The 22,249-nt window shown below is 41.8% G+C and overlaps 3 protein-coding genes across 10 annotated transcripts; 2 read left to right on the top strand and 1 right to left on the bottom strand.

Annotated features, from left to right (window-relative positions):
- Nucleotides 1-420: 420 nt before the first annotated feature.
- On the top strand, nucleotides 421-4,242 carry LOC111851503 (protocadherin-8). Of its 2 annotated transcripts, XM_023826489.2 has the most exons (4): nucleotides 422-1,488; nucleotides 1,747-3,071; nucleotides 3,167-3,371; nucleotides 3,867-4,242. In XM_023826489.2, the coding sequence occupies exons 1-4, from the start codon at nucleotides 633-635 to the stop codon at nucleotides 4,184-4,186; spliced, it is 2,706 nt and encodes a 901-aa protein (XP_023682257.2). In that variant the 5' UTR covers nucleotides 422-632; the 3' UTR covers nucleotides 4,187-4,242. The 2 variants fall into 2 exon arrangements, with proteins under 2 accessions (XP_023682256.2, XP_023682257.2); XM_023826488.2 differs by having other exon boundaries at nucleotides 421-3,071.
- Nucleotides 4,243-5,266: 1,024 nt separating this feature from the next.
- cnmd (chondromodulin) lies at nucleotides 5,267-9,078 on the top strand. Its single transcript, XM_023826509.2, has 7 exons — nucleotides 5,267-5,374; nucleotides 5,718-5,858; nucleotides 6,562-6,702; nucleotides 6,851-6,964; nucleotides 7,859-8,012; nucleotides 8,367-8,506; nucleotides 8,854-9,078. The coding sequence occupies exons 1-7, from the start codon at nucleotides 5,303-5,305 to the stop codon at nucleotides 9,076-9,078; spliced, it is 987 nt and encodes a 328-aa protein (XP_023682277.1). The 5' UTR covers nucleotides 5,267-5,302.
- LOC111851515 (protein SGT1 homolog) lies at nucleotides 9,011-21,762 on the bottom strand. 7 transcript variants are annotated; one of them, XM_023826514.1, is made up of 8 exons: nucleotides 21,670-21,762; nucleotides 21,338-21,400; nucleotides 18,452-18,480; nucleotides 16,852-16,959; nucleotides 11,287-11,377; nucleotides 10,868-11,040; nucleotides 10,398-10,460; nucleotides 9,011-9,128 (listed from the first exon to the last, which is right to left on the bottom strand). In XM_023826514.1, exons 4-8 carry the CDS (start codon nucleotides 16,957-16,959, stop codon nucleotides 9,084-9,086), a joined length of 480 nt encoding a protein of 159 aa, XP_023682282.1. In that variant the 5' UTR covers nucleotides 18,452-18,480; nucleotides 21,338-21,400; nucleotides 21,670-21,762; the 3' UTR covers nucleotides 9,011-9,083. The 7 variants fall into 7 exon arrangements, with proteins under 7 accessions (XP_023682282.1, XP_023682281.1, XP_023682280.1 ...); XM_023826513.1 differs by having other exon boundaries at nucleotides 21,553-21,676; XM_023826512.1 differs by lacking the exon at nucleotides 21,670-21,762 and adding an exon at nucleotides 21,529-21,656.
- Nucleotides 21,763-22,249: the final 487 nt, after the last annotated feature.

The raw sequence follows: 22,249 nt of genomic DNA, 5'->3' as shown, positions 1-22,249 counted from the left end.
TAAACCGCGCTTCTAATTAATCCAATATTTTAGTCGACATAAATTAGTTTATTAGATTATGAAAAGGGACTAAACAGTAACGTGGGGTAGTGATCACCTGTCAAGTGCATGAGGACGTTTCCCAACGTCGAAAGTAGTAACAGTAATAATAATAATAATCATCATCATCATCATAATCATAATAATAATAATAACAATGCTATTGCATTAGTTGTTGTTGTCTGTCTTGATAATGTGTCTGCATAATTGGTTCATTTGATCAGAAATGTTATTCATGGAATGAGAGGAATATAAAATGAATAAGAAGAAATTCTATACACACACGTATATAAAGTGTTAAATTAATTGCGCATTCAATGAACATCAAAATAAGCTTATAGGTTTTTATAAAAGTCGCTATTTTAAAGCAGGGGATTGGCCGCACATCACGTCATTTGCATGCGGCTGTCTATAAATCTGTCCGACACTGCAGTTGGCAGAGTTTGCGGAAGGCAGAGCTGCCGTCAGGATTCCTCGGGAACTTTCTTCCCGTATTATAGAATCCGCGTTTCCAACCGGGGACAATTAAGGAAGATTGTTAGTTGCGTTGGCTTAAATGCACAGTTAACTTTTATTTAAACAAAAGTCAACCAATGAATATGTTTTCAAAAAGACTGGGAGGTATTATGACTGTGTGGCATAGGTGGATGTTCAGTTTCACCTTAATGCATACGTTGGTCGTCTTACCCGCTTTCTCTGCGGGAAAGACAATGAAATACCAGACCTACGAAGAAGACGCTCCTGATACGGTGATTGGGAACCTTGCCAAGGACATGTTCTTAAATGCCGGGCTGGATACCAAAACCAGTTTCAGGATGATGAAACAGTTCAACGCTTCTTTTATCAGACTGAGAGAAAGCGACGGGCAGCTTACCATTGGCGAACGAATAGACAGAGAGCGGATCTGTAAAAATACTCTCCAGTGTCTCATCGCTTTCGACGTTGTCTATTTCTCCAAAGAGCAGTTTAAATTAATCCACGTTGAAGTTGAAGTAAAGGACATCAACGACAACTCTCCCGAGTTCCCTAACAAGGAATCGACCATAGAGGTTTCTGAAAACGCAGCGCTTGGGCTCCGAATCCCTTTAGATGTTGCCGTGGATGAAGACGTGGGCGCAAACTACATTCAAAGCTACCAAATTTCAGTAAACAGTCATTTCACTATTGATGTGCTGATCAGAGCAGATGGGGTTAAATATGCGGAGTTGGTGCTAATGAAAGAGCTTGACAGGGAAACTCAGTCATTTCATCTTCTCGAGCTTGTTGCTGTCGATGGAGGAAACCCTTCCAGGTCTGGCACTACAAAAATAAACGTCAAAGTCAAAGATTTCAACGACAACAGTCCGATTTTCGAACAGAGTAACGTATCTGTTGACTTATTTGAAGACGCACCGGTTGGGCTTCTTTTGCTGGATCTAAATGCAGTTGATCCCGACGAGGGCTTAAATGGTGAGGTTGTTTATGGATTTGGAAATCACGTATCTGCCGAGATACGGCAACTTTTCAAAGTGGATCGTAAAACTGGTAGATTAACACTTGAAAATCCAATCGATTTCGAGACAAAGAAAACCTTTGAATTAGACATACAAGCATATGATTTAGGTGCTAATCCGACGCCGTCTACGTGCAAAATAATTATTCAAGTGCAAGATGTTAATGACAATGCTCCAGAAATTAGTATCACACCCATGACTTCCATCACGGCAGGTATTGCGTACATTACAGAGGCTGCGGCGAAAGACAGTTTTGTGGCTCTAATCAGCACCTCGGATAGAGACTCCGGGGCAAATGGACAGGTTCACTGCACTCTGTACGGGCACGATCATTTCAAACTTCAGCAGGCATACGAAGACAGCTATATGATTGTCACCACGGCGCCCCTAGACAGGGAAAAAATCGCAGAATACAATTTAACGGTAGTTGCCGAAGATCTGGGATCGCCGCCTTTCAGAACAATAACGCAATACACTATTAGGCTGAGCGACGAGAACGACAACGCCCCTCTTTTCAGCAAACAAGTGTACGAAGTTTCCATTGTGGAAAATAACGCGCCCGGCGCGTATATCACCACCGTCGTGGCGAGAGATCTGGATCTGGGGCAGAATGGCAAAGTTATTTATAGACTTTTGGATTCCTATGTCATGGGGTCTCCGGTGGCTACGTTTGTGTCCCTTGACCCCAGCACGGGTGCAATCTATGCACTAAGAAGTTTCAACTACGAAGTGATGAAGCAGCTCTCGCTGCAAGTCCAAGCCGCCGACGGGGGCTCGCCCCAGCTTCACAGCAAGGCAGCCATCAACCTAAAAATAGTTGATCAAAATGACAACGCACCTTCCATCACGCAACCCACCCTAAAAAACGGATCCGCCGAAGTCTTGCTACCAAAAGATGCACCCTCAGGTTCTATTGTAACCCAGATAAAAGCTAAAGACGATGACGATGGGACAAACGCCGAATTGTCTTACAAAATTGTTAACGGGGAAGGTTCATTATTTTCCATCAACAGATCCACGGGGGATATATATTTAAAGCATGCGCTGAAGTATGATGTTAACGAAAGCTTGCAAATCACTGTCACGGTCAGTGACAACGGGAGACCTTCGCTGACATCCACCGCGAATATCAGATTCACCATCATTGCCGGTCCGTCTCCCCCAAGCGATCTCCCGTCTCTGAAGCGGAATAACAAAGAGGAGTTCATGCAATGGGACACTTCAACTGTACTAATTCTCGTTCTGGCAGGGAGTTGCTCCATCCTCCTGCTCGCCATTATCTTGATCGCAACGACCTGCAACCAACGGAAGAGGCTGAGAAAAAGCGGCTTCCCAGAAGATTTGGATATGCCGCAATTAGAGAAGGGGGAAATGGGCAGCGACTCTCTGATCTTAAATCACAATGGCAACGTGTTTGAAAGCCACACGTTTTCCACTAAATCAGACACGGACAATAACAGGCGATCCTGCTCTGAAAATGGAAACGAAAGGGCACGAACTTACGATCCTGAAAACAGGATGCGAGGTGTCAAGCTGGAGGTATGTAATTTCGACTATGCCATGGTTATCAGCTCATGTGCTGTGCAACGTTATATTTATCCTGATGCTAAAAATCCCCTGCTTTCTCCTCACAGGGATACTCTACGCTTCCTGGGTACGGAAAAGAAGCTGCAAAGCCAATCGCAATATGGAAGGGCAATTCCTACTCTGCTATCTCAGGCAGAGATCCCCAGTTCAGCGGAAAAGACAGTGGGAAGGGAGACAGCGATTTCAACGACAGTGATTCAGATATAAGTGGTGATGGACTAAAAAAGGACTGTCCCCAAAACATTCAGAAAGGTGGGCACGAAAGTATGTATTGCGTAGTATAGACTGCTGGCAATATGTACGCATATTTCTTATTTTTAAAACAACAACAACAACAATAATAATAATAATAATAATAATAATGATAATAGACGCCAGTGTTAGTTGTCGGCAATTACAATATCAATCATTGTAAGTTTATGCTACGTTCAAATCTGGAAACATATTTTTCAACTTATAATGTCAGTTTCTGACCGTAAGGCTACATGTGATTAAATGTAAACTTTAATTTAATTAAGATTGCATAGATGCATGCTCGTACCTACCGTTGAGGACACCGAGGTCAAGTCCTCGGCATTTTTAATGTAACTCCAATAGCCACGACCCATTACGGCACACACCTAGGAAGGGCTAACACTTTTGATCTCGATATTTTATACATCCTGCCTACGGCCCTGCATAAATGGATGCGATTGCTACTATTGTATGTAGCAGTCGTAGTAACAATATTAATTTCTGTCCTCGCAGGTTTGTGGGCGTGCACGAGCGAATGCAAGATCCTGGGCCACTCGGACCGATGCTGGAGCCCTTCGGCATCTCGCGCTAACGCCAGCTCCTTCGCTAAGACGGCGTCTCTCCCACGTGACGCCCATAGGAGAGACAACTGTTACCAAGCGCACATACCTAAAACAGTTGGTTTGCAAAGCGTGTATGAGAAAGTTCAGCACAGAGATTATGACTATGTTATAGTTTCCCCAGGCCAGCCTGTCAGTGCACAGGGAACTAATGAGAGTACCCTTCCGGTGTTCTCGGCCATCACATCGCGATGTCCGACAAATGATGTTTAACGGTTTAGTCAGGCGTTTTTAACAATGTCTAGTGGAAAATAAAGTATCTCGCTTGAGGGCTTTGAGGTATTTAATTTATATTAATGTGAGTCGAATGCATCCAGTCACTTGTATGAACAATACTATGTATATTATGCAAGATTTTGTACATATAGTATATTTTTGTAAGACAAAAATGCAACTGTAAATTAAATATTTGTTTTAAAAAGCATGCTTTTAATGAAACTGCAACTGCAATCACACTTCCTTTGGTTTTCAGTATGGAGAAGACCCATACGAAGCAGAGAAAGATGTGGGTTTTTTTTAAACATTAATGTGTTTATATTTGTTTACGCCTTCATCACAATTTGCTGAAAATAAATGGTCAAATCTTGTTTATTTTACATTCAGAACGCACAAAGGTCTCCGGTCTTGGTATTCCGCTGCGCTGAAAGCAGTGCTTCTGCCCTCCCTTTTAGATTACATTTTGACAGAGACGGAGGGTGGTGCTGTTGCTACGGCAGTCACAGACAGATTATGCATTCATTTATACGCATCCAGAGACTGAGGGATACGAACGGCATGTATGCAACAGTCTCGTTTTCATTATGTCATTAAATGCCATTGATTGGTGTGACATTGTTCAATCACCGGTTGCCATCATTGCCAATTTAATACCGTAACAGTTCACTTTGTCATCAAACATATTTAGCGTCGACTTGCAAGTTGCATTGCACATAGAGATTGTAATGAAATTACAGTTTTACACAGCAATTGTCCACCCATTACGTTTACTCTTGGCCGAGGGGCGAAATGCTTGCGGTCGCCTATGGACACGGAACACCTATGTGTTAAAGTAGGAACTTAACCTTTTAAGAAGTTTGTAAGAATTGCTACAGCTGCACTCGAGTTGACCCGAGATATTTGAGGGAAAACAAAATCATGGAGTATTTCATATGTTTTATATGTATATAGTTACACGGTTCACATTAAAACCACCAGCAAAAGAAAAAAATCCATTGTTTTAGGGGACAACTAATAGGCTACCACAAGCTTCTAGGTGTTCATATTTGCGTCGTCACTGGCGGCGTTGCTGGGAGGTCCGCACATAGGTGCCCTGAAGCCTCAAACGCGGGCATGTCAGACACTACAGAGAAAACTCCCATCGCAATGGCTGGACCAGACGACGTGGAACAATTTTTGCCTCCTGTAAGTCTTTGCAAAAGTTTGGACTGTTTATTAAGGGAATTGAATTTTGCAGTTATAGATATCTCAACGAATGCTTCCTTTATGTATATTTTTCTGTGTGGATTTTGCACAAGGAAATGCTTGGAGCCTTCCCGAAGTCTTCTGCCTGAATATGAGGTGTAAAGAGTCAGAAGCAATTACCCAGTTCACGCAATTTATATTTAAAATGACAAATTAAAATGTCGGAAAAATGCGAATGAAGAGCGATATCTCATGTGTGATTGCAGTTCTAGATGAAATGTATGTTAACAGCGTGTTGATCAGTTGATGCAGCTTTTAATGATTTGAGCACTTCTTTCCGAAGGCTTACGCTGCGGTGACTGGGAAGCTCTCAGGTAGTAGCCGCCTTCTGAAGATAGGAGCAGCGCTACTGATCACTGGGGCGATCTTGCTGCTTTTCGGAGCTATTGGTGCTTTTTACTTTTGGAAAGTTACCGATAAACACGTAAGGTCGTCTTTCTGCTGTATATCTCCATGTATAGGCCTATGTTTCTACACACGGCTCTCACAGAACTTTGGTAGAGAGATGATTAAGCGACTTAATCCTACTTACATGCAGATGGTCTCCTTGTAACCCTAGGATCGAGAGGTGTGACTTCTATGTCGCACCGTCCACTGCTTACCCCAGTTTACAATGCACGGTTTCGTAGTGGATCAAACTCCCTGTATTTTTCCTATTTGATTTAACTTAATTGCATCAATGAAATTATTGAAACGTTGAATCGATTATTTAATAGACCATTAAAAGCTACAAATCCGACCTAAAATGCTCATCTTTATATTGTCGCAAGTTTTTATAGGTATTACAACAGCCTTAACTCAAGCTTTCTGGAAGAGCTGTTTTATACGTTTGTCTGTTAGACCTATCAATATTTTAATGTGAGCAGTTTCGTTTATCTGAATTGCTTAGGCTTGGCTTCTTGGTGTCTGGAAACCTATATAACGTAAAACACTAAAGCGTGGTGCCAGTTGTCCAATCAAAATATCTATAAACAGAGTAATATAATAACACAATAAAGTGTGTTAAGTGTTGTCTAAATTATCATGATCATTTCTCATCACCTGAAATCTTGTGAAGGAAAACATAGAAATAGATAAATACTTCATGTTGGAACGATATTTAGATGGACTGCTGGTATTATCAACAGGTGTACAATGTTCACTACAGCATGAGTGTCAATGGTAAAATCGAGGAGGGCTCCATGGAAATCGATTCCGAGAATAATTTGGAGAGGTTCGTAACGGGAAGTGGGAACGACGAAGCAGTGGAAGTTCACGATTTTCACATTGTGAGTTTTCACAGTTTTTCTCCTTGTGCACGAGTGGAGTATATTTTTTTTTTATATAATCATTATTATTGTGTTGTTTCTTAAATGCACAGCATTTAAACATATACTATATTTTTCAGTGATTTAATATCCTCAACATTTTTAACAGGGCATCACTGGAATTAGGTTCTCCGGTGGGGAGAAATGTTACATAAAGACTCAAGGCAAAGCGCACCTCCCGCAGGTGGAAACGCTGAACAAGGATTCATTGATGTTCGATCTGGTAGGTTGGAACTTCACCCAAAAGGAGCTTTTTAATGGCTGTATTTAGAACCTTGAAAAAGTCATCATTTGGGAATGATCTGGAAAAGAGGAATGGAAATCTGAAATGTAAAAAGCTAAAGTTTTCCAATGTTTAATTTCTTTGCCCTTCTGCGTTGCTGCAGCCTTTTGAGTAATTCACTCTTCATATTCTCGTTGTATAGTGTGGAGTATTTTTACATTACATAGCTGCCTGTGCAGTATTTCTGCATCACATAGCTGACTGAGGAGTATATCTACGTCACATAGCTGACTGAGGAGTATTTCTGTGTCACATAGCTGCCTGAGGAGTATTTCTGCGTCACATAGCTGCCTGTGGAGTATTTCTGTGTCACATAGCTGCCTGTGCAGGATTTATGCGTCACATAGCTGCCTGTGCAGGATTTATGCGTCACATAGCTGCCTGTGCAGGATTTATGTGTCACATCTATAGCTGCCTGTGGAGTATTTCTGCGTCACATAGCTGCCTGTGGAGTATTTCTGCGTCACATAGCTGCCTGTGCAGGATTTATGTGTCACATCTATAGCTGCCTGTGGAGTATTTCTGCGTTACACAGCTGGCTGTGGAGTATTTCTTTAACCTTTTACAGAGTTATTTGTAACCTTTGGAAAATATGTCAAATGCACTGGATTTTCATTTAAATTACCAAACGTGTGCATGAATTATTCATATAATTGCCATGACCAAAGGGAATGTAGTTTTTATGGTGTGCTTGATTACTGTTTTAATGAAAAATAAACATGGGTGAAAATATTGGAAACCCTCTCCTGAAATGTATTGGCTTTTGCCTGTGATCTAGTGCGAATTTATGCCATTTTCACAAGTAGCCACTGATGAGATACATAATCCTTTTAGGAGGATGAGATCATGCCAGTCAAGTTTGACGAAGAGTCTCTGATCTGGGTGGCTGCAGACCAGCCACTTAAGGACAGCAGTTTCCTGAGCTCCAAAATCTTGGACCTGTGTGGAGACCTTCCCATTTTTTGGCTTCGTCCCACTTATGCTAAAGGTACAGCCCCTTAAGCTCTCCATGGCTCCATCTGGCATAACTCATCGAGGGAGAAATTCCCCTTTAGGGGCAGCATGTAGGAAATGCCTAACACTGTTAGAAGCACGTAAAGAAACACAGTGAATGACACTATGATAAAGGTATTAGATAAGTGTCAGCTCAGCTTTTACTTACTAATCTTGTGTACCTTTCACAAAATTATGAACACATATAGATGTTAAACTGTAACCAGTTGATCAGGAGATTATAATTGATTGTACCAAGACAGTGTGCACAGGACGGGCCCCTAACAGGAGCACTGCATAGGGGTTATTGGTGAGCCATTGTAACTGCTCTCTGCTTACTGTGTTTAAGACGTACAGAGGAAGAAACGGAGCGTCATGATGCGAGCAAAGCGCCAGACACAACGTAACAGGAGCAGCAGCAGCAGAGGACGCCCAGAGAACGAGCAGGAGAGGGAGGAGCAGACCTTTAACCCAGAAAACCCCTATCATGTGAGCGGCGCCAGATGAGAAATATAAGGGTTGTGGGAGTCTGCCCCTGCACTTTTCTGGAAGGCTTCTTTTTGAGTAACAAAAAATTTGAGCGATGAAAAATTTGATGGGAGGATGGATGAAAATATACTTTATTGATCACATGTGGGAAATTATCTAATTTTATCTTTAAAAACCTCATCAGAAAGGAACTGCACATTTAAAAAGATTTAGATTCTTCTATTTTCCTAACCCAAATTGAAATGTAAAAAGACTTAACTATATGCCGAAGCATTACAGTGATTTTATGGGGCCTGAGCCATTCTGTAGCACACAATGACATTATTTCCTCTCCTGAAATTCGACAGCGCAATCTGGAGGGAGAGGAGGGCACCATGACCTTCGACCCCATGCTGGACCATCTGGGAATCTGTTGCAATGAATGCACACGCAGCTACACTCACTGCCAGAGGATCTGCGAGCCCCTGGGGGGCTACTCCCCTTGGCCCTATGAGTACCAAGGCTGCCGCGTGGCCTGCAGGATGATCATGCCCTGCCGTTGGTGGGTGGGCCGCATCCTGGGTGTCGTGTGAGGCCCTCATGCAGAAGACAGCAGCAGTCCATGCAGCCAGCGCCATCTTACCTGCATTTTAATACAAAGGCCTGCTCATTTGTGCCTTCTCAGTGTAAATAAGAGGCGAGCTGTGTTTGTAAGGCCCAATGCAAACGCCCCAAGGGCCAGCGGCCTTCTTACCTTACAGGGACTTTCGTTGTTCATCCCCTTCTTTTGACTGGGCTTGTAAATCATATTAGCAAATACATACTGTTTCTGCAATGGCTGCTTATATAAGAAGACTGTAGATTCCCACATGTCACTTTGATATATTAATAAAGCCCTGCTCTATCCCTGACTGTCCTTCACACACCTATTTTATTGGTATATATTATATTTCCATTTTTACTGGAGATGATATGCAGAATGGACACTGTACTTCTGATGGTAGTGTACTAACTATGCCTTAAAACCCTGGATTATGGTCATACTTAAGTCATTTTTCTGGCCATGTAGTCATTTGCATCGAAGACCAAATGACATCTACATGCAGTACAGAATATACAGTATATAGCAATTTAGGGTTAAGAGTGCATGAATGTTTATGTATATCACAATCCCTACCCTGTATTTATGAACAAAAGCATAATGCACTGTAAAACTGACAATGTATAGCAATAAACCTGCATTATGGCCTCACAAAATTACGTACGACTTTCAACGCTCCATGAATGATGCATAAGTATAGCTTATGGTTGCTCGCACTGCACGGTTCAATACATGAACTGTACAGTTAATCTGAGAGTTTCTTTTTGTAATGACTTTACATGTGGACAATGCCGCCAGAACTTTTAACTGATCTTGACAGCTCTGTCTGATTGATGGGAAATGGCTTTAAACATTTAATGGTCATACAAGCTGATTCTTGTAGCAAATATACGTATGCATTTTAAGGGACAGCTCCTATTAAAAGCAGATTTGTAATTTAAGAGTAATTATGATTCCATTTTAAATGTACAATGAAGTTGACAACTGCTAGATTCAGAAGTAAGTGCTTTTTTTAACATAAAGGTAGATACTGAAAAAGTGCTTGGATTTGTGACAAATACTATACAGGCAAAAGACAGGATGTTTTCATATAACATATAAGCTTTTTAAATTACCATTAGAAAATCCATGGGTGTACCTTCAGTAAGAGAAGAACTCTGGAATATACAAGCCTGCTATGTCCAGGGGTAGCTTCAGAACATTCTACCCCGCGCAGGTGGCTGTGCTGCCATACAGGCAATTTAAGATTTTCATAAGAGGTCACCGAAGGCTTCAGAATTTCTTCCGCTCTACATCAACTGTGGGTCTCACCTTCACTTTTCTTTTACCCACATACTTCCAGTTGGTGCTTAGGATTGTTCCACCAGACTCCATCTGAATGAGGCCAGAACGAGAGCTGGCTTACACTGACTGTTCATGTGAAAACATCAGTCGAACCCAAATGTGTTTGTAAGGAAAATAAAGAAATTATTTTTTATTATTATTATTTTATTATTATTATTATCTTGATGTCAGCTCTGCATGTTTTTATTCTCATAAATTCTATAGATCTCAAAAAACAATTGAGCAGTTTGTCACAGAAAATGTCTAAATCACTTAATTGCTTGGTTTTTGGCTGACTCAGATAAATGATTAATTTCTTTACCAAGCCAGCTAATGCAACTTTGACTGGAACAGGAATAAACATAAACAAAAGTATATATAACTGCTTCACCTATACATTATACGAAGGTTTGAGTGTAGAAATATCTACATGATTAAGAAGCAAATGAAAGACTTACGAAAGACTTATTCGTGGCGTGCCTGACGTCATCCAAACCGTCGGAGTAGATCTGCTGGAAGAGATCGCTCAGAGCAGTGTCCCCCTCCAGCTTCTCATTCTTCTCTTCATCCTTAATGTCCCTCACCAGTTTGTCCCAGTTACGGGAGTAAAGGGAAGAGGATGGATACTGGTCTGAAAGAACAAGTCTCCCAGTAAGTGCCGGCTATCTCTCCCACTGTCCGTCACATTGTTTTAGGAAGAATGAAGCACAGGACTGGTGATAAATGAACTAAAATGGACCTTCCAGATTGATAAGGGCTAAATCTGTTAGCATCCGTTCAGATTTTCATTATCTAATATGCTTTGTATAGGAACAAATGACCTACATGAAGAGGGGGACCTTCGGTGTTCACAATATACTCAACCTCCAGGACTCACTTGGAGTGAATGGCTTCATGTTAACCTGGGCCCCCTCCATTTCCAGTGTCTCCCAACGTATCGCTTCACTCTTCTTCATCATAATCTCAATCTGAGGAAAGACATCAGACCTAATGAGCCAGCAGGGAGATGGACTCCTGGGGGCCCCACCAACTGTGCTGACGTTGACGTATCTGCGGCAGAGACCTGCACCGAGCAAAACGGGCAGAATGCCCCGTTCTTCTGACAGCTCGCCTGTCTCGGGGAACATGAAAAGGTGTCAGGGCAAAGCAAGGAACCCTCTCATCAAGATCGCACTGAAGACTTCACAGAAATCAGTCTTGTGTCAATATAATTAGGAGACATCCCGGAATCGCTGGCACAAGATATATAATTCATGATGTTTGAGTAGTTAAACTGGCTTGCGTTAAATTAAGAAAACCCAGAGGATAGAGGAAAGACCTTCATGAGGAAGTGTGCTAGTCAGGTCAAAATTCCAGTAGTAAAATAAAATTCACAATATATCCTGCTTTATGCCCTGTGTTTCCAGTGCAAGGCTGTAATTCACCACTACCCTAAAATTGATACGTCGTTACAGAATTTGGATGGATCAATAGAAATGAAATGCAACGATGGCAGACAGTAATAAAGCAAGAAAACAAAGGAATTTTGTTTGTAATGATGCAGTAGTTTAGCTACACTGCAGGAAGAAAGAAAAAAAAACACAAACATATATGTATATATGTCTACACACACACACACAGTTGTGTAATCATATGTTTTTGGGGACCGCTCATTCATTTCTACCTGAAAAATGCTAACGCTAACTATGACAACCTTCACCCCTACCCAGCCCTAACCATAACCATAAGTAACCAAACAAAATACAAGTGTTCCTGCATTTTTAGTTTTTTCATTGCAGCTACGGATTTTTATAAAATAATGTGTGTGTATATATATATATATATATATATATATATATATATATATATATATATATATATATATATATATATACACACATATATATGAGCAATTCTTATCGCTGTGCTCTGTTTCAGGTTTTCACAAAATAACGGCAGTGGTAATTGCACACATACTGCTGATAAGACAGTCCCAAAGCTTCCTCAGGCTATACAATATTAATCTACATCCCATGTCTGTGGCTGCACTTAAAGGAAGGTGACAGGCCTGACACATCCAGGACCTCCTGATGGCTTGTGCACCAGAGTGGAGCAGCTGAAAGGCCCAGGAGTCGACCTGAAGTGATGCGGATTTGCAAGGGGCCTCCGATCGGTAGCGCTGGCCTGTCACCGTCATGGTCATTAGGCTAAATCAGCCTGCTGCACATCACGTTCCTCAGTAACAGGCAGCGTTCAGGTCTCAGCTGTACTGCTTTATCAAAACACCAGAGCTGACAGCCATACGGGGAAAAGTACGGCGATATTTATTTAAATTATGAGAAATACCTCAAAGCATTATTACGTCCAATTTAAGGAAATTAGAAGCACTCTCAGCAGCTGAGCATTTCCCGTGTCATTAGGCAGAGCTAGGAGTTTATCAGAATGCACTCAAGTAAAGTTCTTCAAGATACGACTAAATGTGACACGGGAAGTAGGTCACCGTCTGGGAGCAGGAAAAGTGAAACTTTTGTTCAAAGAACAAATTAAACAAACTCTGAGGGGGGGAAAGAAGAGGAAGAACCCCTTCCTATTTCAGAAGGAACCTGAAACACAAACAGTAGAAAAACACCACATTCACCCAGAAAGCTACAATAATGTCACCCATTCTAATCAAATCAGAAGCTCTACAGTCTCTACACGGCTTTCACTATCCTAAGGCTCTGTGCTAAAAACAGATTTTATTTAGCTTTTTGTCGCTTGAAGTGTGACAGAGCCCCACAGAAGCCTCTGCTGAGCATGGGGAGCGGGCTTGGCATGGGGGTAGGGCGGTTCTGCACTAAGCCGCTCCCCCCCCCCGGTCCCCTTTCTGAGCCGGGCTTACCCTGGGAGCCCTTCAGGCCAGGGAACAAGCAGGGCTTTGTGAGCACTGACCCCCTGCCCCCCGCAGGCAGCCGGACTGTGGGAAGTTAGCACCCCTGTGCTAACGAGACGCCGAAGCACACATACTTCACCTCAGCACCGCCAGAGCGCCCGCCCCGTTACCCACCGAAACAGCCTCACAGCGCGTCTGGGAGCACAACGTCTTCATTTGTGTGAGCGGCAGGCGAGCCGCACCAAACCGTATCACTCCTGCAGTAAAGAATTTTGCTTCTGCATAACCATGGGTGACATTTCAGCAAAGTCAGGGCCAGTATGCAGTGCTTCACTGGCTGTTCCTTTCAGGTTTCTGTTAGTGCGTCTGCAAGGTATTTTGTTCATCCACTGTACAGCAATTAACCAAACAATAAGTAACTAGTAAATAGAGCACTTCAGTTAACAACAGGAACAGAGACCACTAAAAGCTATTGTTTAACAGTTTTTCAAAAACACTAAAAAAATCATTCACTCAGGGAATTGTGGATTCTGTTAAACATCACTAATTATCCATATTTTAACACCACCGGTGTCAGGACAATGACTGCGAAACTGTTTCTCTTAAGTACAGGCGATGCCGGGCATCCCAGAGGGTGCCAAACATGTAATCCACAGAACAAAATAAAGGCTTTTCCAAATGGATGTATAATCTATAAATGCCTAATTAATGATCAACAAAGTTGTGGGAGTTTAGTGATGCAGATTATTATTCCAAATGCCATTATATACACACAATACATGCATGCACCTTAAAGGTGCCATCGAATGAAAATCTCACATTACCTTGGCATAGCTGAGTAAGAACAGTTTGGTACATGGACCCTGCAAAATACATCTTCTCTCTCGAGTGGCTTGAGTGCACAGTTTGTACATGTGCACCTAGCATGGAAAAATATATATATACACTGACAGCCATTGATGTAAGGTTATTTATTACTAGTAGGCTAAGAAGGGAAGTCCTATTCAGGGGTACGTTTCCCAACAGCTCCTCTTAGCAACTTACATAGTTGGAACCATTCAGTTGTATGACTGCAATTATGTATGGTGCTAATGTTGAAAGTTTTGGGAAACGTACTCCAAGTTAGCCGGGGAGTAGCAAACAACTGACACTGACAAGAGGCTTCTGTGCTGCCTGCAGCCTATTTTTGGTAAGTTAAATCTAATCGATACAGTCCAAGTTCATTACAAACAATACGTTTACAAGCTGCTCAGCTTGCTATCTGTTTGGGGTTCTTAATTGCATCACAAAGCTTCTTAAAATGCTTAAAATTGCATGACAAAGCTAGCATTGTAAAATCATTTGTTGACTGAGTTGCAAAATAATTAGTGTTTTTGTTGCAAAGCAAACAACAAAGTTTTGACTATGCTAACATTGTCCCGAGGCTGAAATGGGAGTATTAGAGTTATGTGTGGCAAAGTATAAAGAGTACACTCTAAAATAATGATATAAAATACAGTATAGTAAATACATAAACCAGTAGTATAACTGTTATTATTATCTGTTATTATCAAGTATTATGTATATAATTGTACGCAACTGTTATTAAGTATTATGTACATAATTGTATACGCTACACACATCTAGCAGCGCGGTAGGTTTGTTTACACCAACATCACTACAAACACATGAGTGATGTGTCGTACTACATCATCACTAGGCACTAGGAATTTTTCAGCTCCGTTATAATCTTATGGGACCACCATCGTAGATGTTGTACGCTGTTGAGACGTTGTTATGTGGCACATGACTGTAGAGATGTTGGTTCTACGTGAGTCACTGTGAACCAGCCAATCAGAGCAGAGCACATCAATGTATTAATGAGCCCACCAAAAAAGGGAAAACTGCCTGTTTCATTTTAAGGCAAAATAATAGGGTGTAAAACCACTTCTGGGCATTTTTCAACAAATCCAAGTTCACATACCTTCTATATAGACACCAAACAACAATTTAAAATACTTAAAAAATTAATTCAATGGCACCTTTCATTTTTAGGGAGAAAAATTCTGCAAGCATATTAAATCTCCTTTGCTGGTTGTATGAATAGATCTTCAGCACAGCATCACCTAAGTGAAAGGAAGCGTTGCTTTACACAGCATGTATTGGACAATAAAGACTGGAAAGGAAACAGACAGATGGGGGCAAACCTCAGCTCTGAACTCGTACTTGTACTCTGAACAACCTCCCTCAGTGCTGCTTTTTCAGACGCATGTATCTTGCTCACCAGAAACAACCTAACACTTGCAATGCTTCTCAAATGATCAGCTCCCAAGACATTATTCATTTCAAAACCAGACACTATAGGAAAGATAACAGTGTTTTCCCTGGATGGCCCCATCTCCCCCACCCCCCACCACCATCTTATCCCTACTCCTTACACACCTCCAACCACTATAATATGTAGCCCCACCCTACCCCCTCCTCATCTCTCCAAAAAATCCTTATTAAAACTTTGTGTGACTTATCTGAAAGTAGTGAGGTTTACCAGATTTGCGCCTACAATTTCATGTGCTGCAACTATGTGGCGTGCTTCAGTTTTGGTGCAATTTGTCTCACAATCCAAGCAGGTCCAGATCGTGTCCCATTCAATGTTTCTGCAAAGTTTAAAAAATATCCGTCAAGTACTTTTTGAGTTATTGCGTCAACAAGATGAGTGTCTGCAGTGGTCGGCTCCCAAAGCCATTTGCATTCATATGTATTAAATACACAAATGTGGTTTGTTATCCAAAATGAACTGAGGCAACTGATACCTGATAAATGGCCTCAGTTCTGGAATCCGGCCTTGAAGTTCTTTTCAATGCAATGGCATTTGTGGTACGAAGCAGAGATCAGCCTTTTTATAGCCCTGAACTGTCTATCAGATGGCTGCATCCACCACATATTAGCCAATTGCAGTAAGGCTACAGGCTTTAGCGTTTGAGCAGGTTCCTTCATCCTCTGACCACTCGCCGATCTGACACTGTGCAGATCTAACTGCTCAAGATACACCACCCCAGAGCTAGTAAACAAACTTATCACCAGCTCCATTCCAGAACACCTCCTAGTTAACGTTATCCACTAACACAGCAAATCTTTTGGCATATCCACAGCTAATTAACACGATTCTCCAAGCTATTACCCATTTTCACATTACTGAAGAAAGAAACTGCCCCCTGCACACCTGCCATTCTAGGATTGATAAAAACCTGGCATTAGACATTTAACTAGAGTAAATTGTTTCCATCTATTTTATCATCCTATTATCTGTAAAAATGCTGGAAGCAGCATTCTGCCTGGTGGCTAGTACCATTTCGGTAATAATAACCAGCTAATACTCATACGCCCGACAGCCACTTCCAATCCCAGAACCCATATATATAGGATTAACGAACTGTCAAGCAAAGCAGTACTTAACTGGACCTGGAGGTGCACCGGAGCCCGTGAGCTCAGCACATGACCAGCCTAAGCTTCAGTCAACATCCTGCAGTACAAACGAGTAACAGGCCTAAAGTACTTTGCTGCTCAAACTTTCAGTAGAAGGGAGTCTTTGCAGGAAGAGGCAGTTTGTCTCACCTTGGTGGAGAGTATTTTAAAGGTGCTCTCTTGAGGAACAACAGGATGCGACAGCTGGAACTTCAGGTGTTTTTCTTCTTGTGGTGCCGTTTTGACCACAACGCTCATCTGCAGGGTGAAAAGCATAAAGGGCAGAATTTTGGGTGCTGGAGCATCTCCAGGAGTGGACAGCTCCGTGTCAAAACGACAGCAGCGCAATGGGTCTCTCTTTGGCTTAAAAGAAGATGCCTGCACTTTATTTCCTGACGTTACTTTCGAAACACTCGATGGGGAGGGGGGGGGGGGGTGCGGGCTGAGCCCTTGACATCGCGTCTCATTTAAATGCCAAGGACTGGCGTGCGTTACGGAGACTCGCCCTGCGGTCGCCACAATAGGCTAGCAACGGCTAACGGGAGAGAAAAGGGTTTCTAACAAGCATGTGAGCCAGCGCCGGTGAAGGTCGGCCGTAATGTATGCTACCCCTGGGGTACCCTCTGTACTTAGGGCCTTACAACAGCCTCATTATCCAGCTCCTCTCACATCAAACCCTCGCAGCCACGCGTCACAGAAGACTTCACCCCCGCCACGAGGCGTCAGACCAGCGCTCCTGACTGCCATATGGACGGCATTTTCAGCCAGACTGAAGCCTACAAAAACCCCTCCAGGCAGATTCCCCAGATAACTAAATTAATATTTTATCTCATTTCCATCTAATTTGCACCAGATTATTATACAGAACTGAAAATTTTAATTAATTTATAGAATAGATCAAACACAGGTTCACACTTTGATTTCCGGTGCTGTTATTTCCATAATTTGTCTTTTTTTTCCTCCTATGCCTTTTAATCTTCTAGCTTTCAACGCATATAAGTGTAATCATATACTATAATGAAACGCTCTACAAATTAATAACTGTCAGTGCACATGAAATGTTTATCCGGTGAGGGTGAAAAAAATCCTTTTACCTGTCACCCTGCTGGTTAATTCATTTCACGGAGTTTAATTAAACCCATGGTCTGAGGGCTATCGGTTTCTTTCATAAACAGCAGTGCACAGTCTGAATACCTTTTCTTCTTCAAAGGAAATACAGGCGTCATCCTTCTTGGCATTTTTCACCATGATGGTGACAGTGACATGAGATTGTGTCTGGTACCAGTCATTCCCAGGACATCGGGGACCGTGTTAAAATGTTAAGCCGTTTCAAATTTTTATGACAAAATTAGGACCACACATTATCATAAGAAGATAGAAAATGATTGAGAATGAATTTTTACTTTAAAACATTGAGACGTGTATATTTCTATATTAGGCACACATGTCAGCAGGATACAGCAATTACAAGTGAAAGCAGTACAGTTCAATACTGTATCAAGTCATTCAGCACTTACTTTACAGCTGGAGTTGCCTCCTGATGGGATATAGGAATCCGTTCATAAATAACACACAGACCAAATAATTATTGTAGAACATCCATGAAAATCTTTGAAATGATCCAAAGGATAAGCAAAGTCACCCGAACAAATTTAAAATACAATTTTGAGAGGTCGAAGGTGAAATGGCGCCACACTGTGGTGAAATGATGCAACGCGGCCGGCTGAGGGCAGGCTGAGAGCACGCTTACCTTAGGTGACACTGCGTCCTCATTTCTTGCTGCAACAGAAAAGACGAAACAAAACTGTTCGGAGAGAACCCTCAGACCAGTGGTTTGACCCCACACAGCTGCTGATTTCAACTGGCCTGAAATTTGAGGTGATTTTATACTGTGTAAGGTGAGATTAGGTAGATTGACCTTTTATGTATTTGGCAGTTTTTATCCAAAGCAGCATACATTTTTTGGAGAAACATGGATTAGCGAGTCATCGGAATGCCTGGGGATTAAGAGCCTAAACCTAGAAGATACAAGTGAGGCAAACAGCACATTACAGAAATCAGTTTGGCTGCATTTACTAGAAACCATATCTGAGTCACCTGCTTGATAGGCGGCTACCCTAACCACTATACCAGGAACCAAACCAGAGTCACCTGCTTGATAGGAGGCTGCCCTAACCACTATGCCAGGAACCAAACCAGAGTCACCTGCTTGATAGGCAGCTGCCCTAACCCTAACCACTATACAGTACCAGGAACCAAACCAGAGTCACCTGCTTGATAGGAGGCTGCCCTAACCACTATACCAGGAACCAAACCAGAGTCACCTGCTTGATAGGAGGCTGCCCTAACCACTATACCAGGAACCAAACCAGAGTCACCTGCTTGATAGGAGGCTGCCCTAACCACTATACCAGGAACCAAACCAGAGTCACCTGCTTGATAGGAGGCTGCCCTAACCACTATACCAGGAACCAAACCAGAGTCACCTGCTTGATAGGCAGTTGCCCTAACCACTATACCAGGAACCAAACCAGAGTCACCTGCTTGATAGGCAGCTGCCCTAACCACTATACCAGGAACCAAACCAGAGTCACCTGCTTGATAGGCAGTTGCCCTAACCACTATACCAGGAACCAAACCAGAGTCACCTGCTTGATAGGCAGCTGCCCTAACCACTATACCAGGAACCAAACCAGAGTCACCTGCTTGATAGGCGGCTGCCCTAGCCACTATTCCACTATCCAAACCAGTATTTCAAAGCTGAACCACGATTAAAGTGTGAACAAATGTAAAGGTTTCATATATAGTTGTAAACATTAGGCTCAAACACAATATCTAATGCTTACCATATTTTCAACACCATGGATGAATATAAAAAACATTTTTTGAATATAAAAAAAGATAATTCACTCATTATATCATACAAACTTGTTTAAGAAATGGATTCAACTGCAGCTCCAATCTAGGTCATTAAAAAAAGCAATATGTGAAAATCTCCTTAATCTCCACTATGGTATCATCCAATTTGAACACACAAGCATGGAGGAATAAATTATAGGTCATCTTACAGAATTCCACAAAATATACCTAATCTGTTGACTTGATTATGGCCAAAAGCCGAAGTGAATTATGTAAATATTTTGCTTCCTTGCTTTACCAGAACTCAAGGCGACTCCGCGTTACTCTTCTAGAACAGTGCCTGACGGAGAAATACATAAAAATTTACGACAGCATTGTTCCTTCTGGGAGATTTCCTTCAAAATCTACAGGCCGCACAAATCAGGCTTTCCTTTCATCTTTATAAAGACGCATAACTAAATTTTCACACCACTGGTTTATGTATGTCATTCTTGAACTCTTTTCTAAGGAGAAATTCCACATGTGTGTTCCATCAAATTATTCCTTCAGTTGATGGAGATTAAATCACCATTTAGTCCCAATTAAACAGTGACAGCATGTCCGGAAACCACTGTTAGTGGCCAACCCTTGTTCTGCAGCAGATCACATTCAGCACACTGATGGCCAAGTGCCCTGTGTGCAGACGTGTTCTGACATACGACACAAAGTGCACGCATGTATTTAAAGAGCACAAAGGTGCGGGGAGTTTTTTAAGCCAGTGGGACATACTGAAGAGGTAATCAAGAGCCACACTACAACTATGCTGTCATTTGTCTTAGTTGTGTTTCGGGTCATCGTTCTATGTAACCTCTGCTATGCAAACATTTGAGCACCGGTGGGCTTCCTCGTGCTTGATGCAAACATCGGTTGTGAATGAGTAGCCAAAGGCTGCTTCCATGCAGTATTTCCCAAAGTGTGGATAAAGTGCATGTGAAGAGTGTTGCACTTGGCTTATTAGAGGAACGGGACACCCTAGAATACTTGCGCTAAGCCACTGAATGAGCACGCCAAGTGTGGTAGCAAATAAATGTGAAGAGAGTGGGAGAAATGGGACAGAACCACACTCAGATCTGCACTTCAAGAACACAGTGAAAGATGACTGATCAAGCCATGTATAATAATTTACATGTTATGTCAGGAATATCATTCTCCTTTCAGGGGTAAAGCAGAGGGCTAGTGAAATCCAAGATTACTGGGATTTGGCTGTCACGTCCTGCCCTGTGAACACCCAGTCTGATGCACCATTTAACACCCAGAGCTTAAATTCACGGAACCCAGTGTCTGACTGCATCACGATTAAGGTCCCTACAGTCACTCCTTCTCGTCCACATCCAGGCTGGCAGCACAACATACGCAATACCACAGATCAGCTTTGAAGAGTATGCTTTATGTGCGCAGGTATGTACATTTTCCCTACACATGGAGGTGCGCTGATAATTTAATTTAACTAGATTATTTACAGGCTTTAAACAAAGGTTTGATATTTTACTATGACTAACATAGTGAGAAACCAATAAAACCAAAAATACTCCAATGTCTTAATACTTGCTTGGGTTCTAAAACAATAATTTAATTTAAAAATCCATGCTGCTATAAATACCTTAATATGATGGAGTTTGCTTGTACACGTTTAAGGAATATACCAAATGGCCAGTGATAAAGCATGAATAAACTGTAAAAAATACTAACGCTCTATTCTACCCACACATGCAGCGTTTAATTCCAGTACCATACATACCTATGAAGAAGGAAGAGCGAAACCTGGCATCGAGAGAAAGTTGCAACTCTGATCTTCCTGTTTCTATACACATGCATAGACAACGGCAACAAAGCTGAAATCCGTATAATCGACATTTGGAAAAAAAAAATCGTAGATTTCTGATAATGATTCCACTAATGCAGTGATGTGTATTTTAACTACTGACGTACTTTTAAAGTAAAAGATGGGAGTACCCCAGGTCAGAGGCGCCGTTGCATGGACATTTTATCCTGGAAGTTATCATGCAAACAAAGCAGCTAACCAGCCACACTTCTGCCTAAGTAGACGGGCTAGTGCACACAGACACCTACCGATGAGATTCACCGAGCGGACGGAAGTGCAGCAACACTTCGGCGCCCAGTGTCACGGAGAGACGTGTTTGCTGGGGAAAGTTAAGTGTTCGGTAACACTGAGTGATCACAAACATGCAAGTAAAATGGGATGTATTTCATCGCAAACGTGCAAGTAAAATGGGATGCTGTATAATACAGGTAAAATTTGAAATAAATGCATTTTTTGTTGAGCACTCGTTACCTTGAGTCAATGCGTTCAGTGAAAAGAACTATTGGTTTTATTTCAGTTAGAGTAAAACGTGTTATTCTTAATCTTGGCTGCTAACATAGTCGGTTTATACCAAGTGAATTTGACAGAGAAATGTATAAAATGCAATTTGATCAGAATTTACTCATCTTTCCGGTCGGGGCCAGTTATACTGAATATAACTTTTAAAGCAAATGTAACTCTAAAAACAGTTTATATCAAAAGTTACATTCCGTGATTTTCTTTGAATAGGCTGTCACGTTAAATAGCAACACATAACGATCCGCATGAGGATAAAACTTATATGTCGAGACATATTCCTGAGAGAATCAAATTATTGCAGAAGGTATG

Source organism: Paramormyrops kingsleyae, chromosome 16, assembly GCF_048594095.1.
Source record: "Paramormyrops kingsleyae isolate MSU_618 chromosome 16, PKINGS_0.4, whole genome shotgun sequence".
Taxonomy (NCBI): Eukaryota; Metazoa; Chordata; class Actinopteri; order Osteoglossiformes; family Mormyridae; genus Paramormyrops; species Paramormyrops kingsleyae.
This window is presented reverse-complemented; position numbering and strand designations above follow the sequence as displayed.

Excerpts from the sequence above, each read along its gene's own strand:
- LOC111851503 (XM_023826488.2), top strand. The coding sequence starts at position 633 with ATGAATATGTTTTCAAAAAGACTGGGAGGTATTATGACTGTGTGGCAT. Across the intron at positions 3,072-3,166 it reads TGCGAGGTGTCAAGCTGGAG|GGATACTCTACGCTTCCTGG; the intron begins GTATGTAATTTC and ends TTCTCCTCACAG. Across the intron at positions 3,372-3,866 it reads TCCCCAAAACATTCAGAAAG|GTTTGTGGGCGTGCACGAGC; the intron begins GTGGGCACGAAA and ends CTGTCCTCGCAG.
- LOC111851515 (XM_023826510.1), bottom strand. The coding sequence starts at position 21,410 with ATGTGTATAGAAACAGGAAGATCAGAGTTGCAACTTTCTCTCGATGCC. Across the intron at positions 11,378-16,851 it reads TTAAAATACTCTCCACCAAG|ATTGAGATTATGATGAAGAA; the intron begins GTGAGACAAACT and ends GTCTTTCCTCAG. Across the intron at positions 9,129-10,397 it reads TGGGTAAAAGAAAAGTGAAG|GTAAGATGGCGCTGGCTGCA; the intron begins GTGAGACCCACA and ends ATTAAAATGCAG.
- cnmd (XM_023826509.2), top strand. The coding sequence starts at position 5,303 with ATGTCAGACACTACAGAGAAAACTCCCATCGCAATGGCTGGACCAGAC. Across the intron at positions 5,859-6,561 it reads GGAAAGTTACCGATAAACAC|GTGTACAATGTTCACTACAG; the intron begins GTAAGGTCGTCT and ends TATTATCAACAG. Across the intron at positions 6,703-6,850 it reads AAGTTCACGATTTTCACATT|GGCATCACTGGAATTAGGTT; the intron begins GTGAGTTTTCAC and ends CATTTTTAACAG.